Here is a 985-nt window from a genome sequence, read left to right as displayed (position 1 = left end):
TATATATATATATATATATATATAGATTTTTTTTGTGTGTATGAAGGTAAAGGACCGCCACAACGGCAACGTGTTGCTATGTGTACCTTCTGGGCGTTTGTTACACATAGACTTTGGGTTTATGCTGGCTCTTTCTCCCGGTGGAGATATGGCCTTTGAGAGGGCCCCCTTTAAACTAACCCCCGAAATGTGTCTCCTCTTAGGCAGGGAGCAGAGCCCCCTCTTCCGCTCCTTCGTTAACAAATGCGTCAGGGGGTAAACCACACACAAACAGCAGCAGCAGCAGCAGGAGCTGCTGCTGCTGCTGGTGCTGCTGGTGCTGCTGCTGGTGCTGCTGCTGCTGCTGCTGGTGCTGGTGCTGGTGCTGGTGCTGGTGGTGTTGCTGCTGCTACAGCAGCAGTATTTTATGTTATATTGAATATGCTATCTATGTAGATATTGTAATAGAGTATCTCTTACGGGCTATCTCTGTTTCTTTGTTTACTTTGGTCTCTGTGTCTCTTCTTTGGTTGTTTTCTTTTCTTTTCTTCTTATCAGTCTTTCTCTGCTGCTGCTGTTGCTGCTGCTGCTGTTGCTGCTGCTGCTGCCGCTTCTGTCTCTGTCTCTGTCTTTGTCTTGTCTTTTTTTCTCTGTCTTTCTGTGTTTGTTTTTGTTGTTATTCTCTTTTTTTTTATCTGGGTCATCTTTCTCCCCATACACACAAACCATACTTATCGTCGTCTGTTGTTGCTGTTGCTGCTGCTGTTGCTGCTGCTGCTGTTGCTGCTGCTGCTGCTGCTGCTGCTGGTGTTGCTACTGCTGCTGTTGCTGCTGCTGCTGTTGCTGCTGCTGCTTAGGTTTTTAGTTCTGCGGGAGCGAGCGGATGACTTCATATCTTTATTTGAGTCGATGCAGTTCTCTCGCATTGCCTGTTTTAAACCCTTTGCAGTGGAGCATCTCAGGTGTTTCAAGGGTTTAGGGTTTAGGGTTTAGGGTTTGGGGTTTA

The 985-nt window shown here is 46.7% G+C and overlaps 1 protein-coding gene across 1 annotated transcript in view; it reads left to right on the top strand.

Annotated features, from left to right (window-relative positions):
* Positions 1-40: 40 nt before the first annotated feature.
* Positions 41-985, top strand: part of EMH_0008930 (uncharacterized protein) — a gene marked incomplete at both ends in the record, with an annotated part of 1,282 nt that continues 337 nt past the window's right edge. Inside the window, 2 exons of the mRNA XM_013498512.1 lie at positions 41-255; positions 837-941. Coding sequence (XP_013353966.1) covers positions 41-255; positions 837-941 — 320 coding nt within the window. The remainder of the gene's footprint in view (positions 256-836; positions 942-985) is intronic.

Source organism: Eimeria mitis, genomic scaffold (assembly GCF_000499745.2).
Source record: "Eimeria mitis Houghton genomic scaffold, Emh_scaff348, whole genome shotgun sequence".
Taxonomy (NCBI): domain Eukaryota; phylum Apicomplexa; class Conoidasida; order Eucoccidiorida; family Eimeriidae; genus Eimeria; species Eimeria mitis.
The sequence above is the reverse complement of the archived record's forward strand: the minus strand, read 5'-3'. Positions and strand labels throughout refer to the sequence as shown.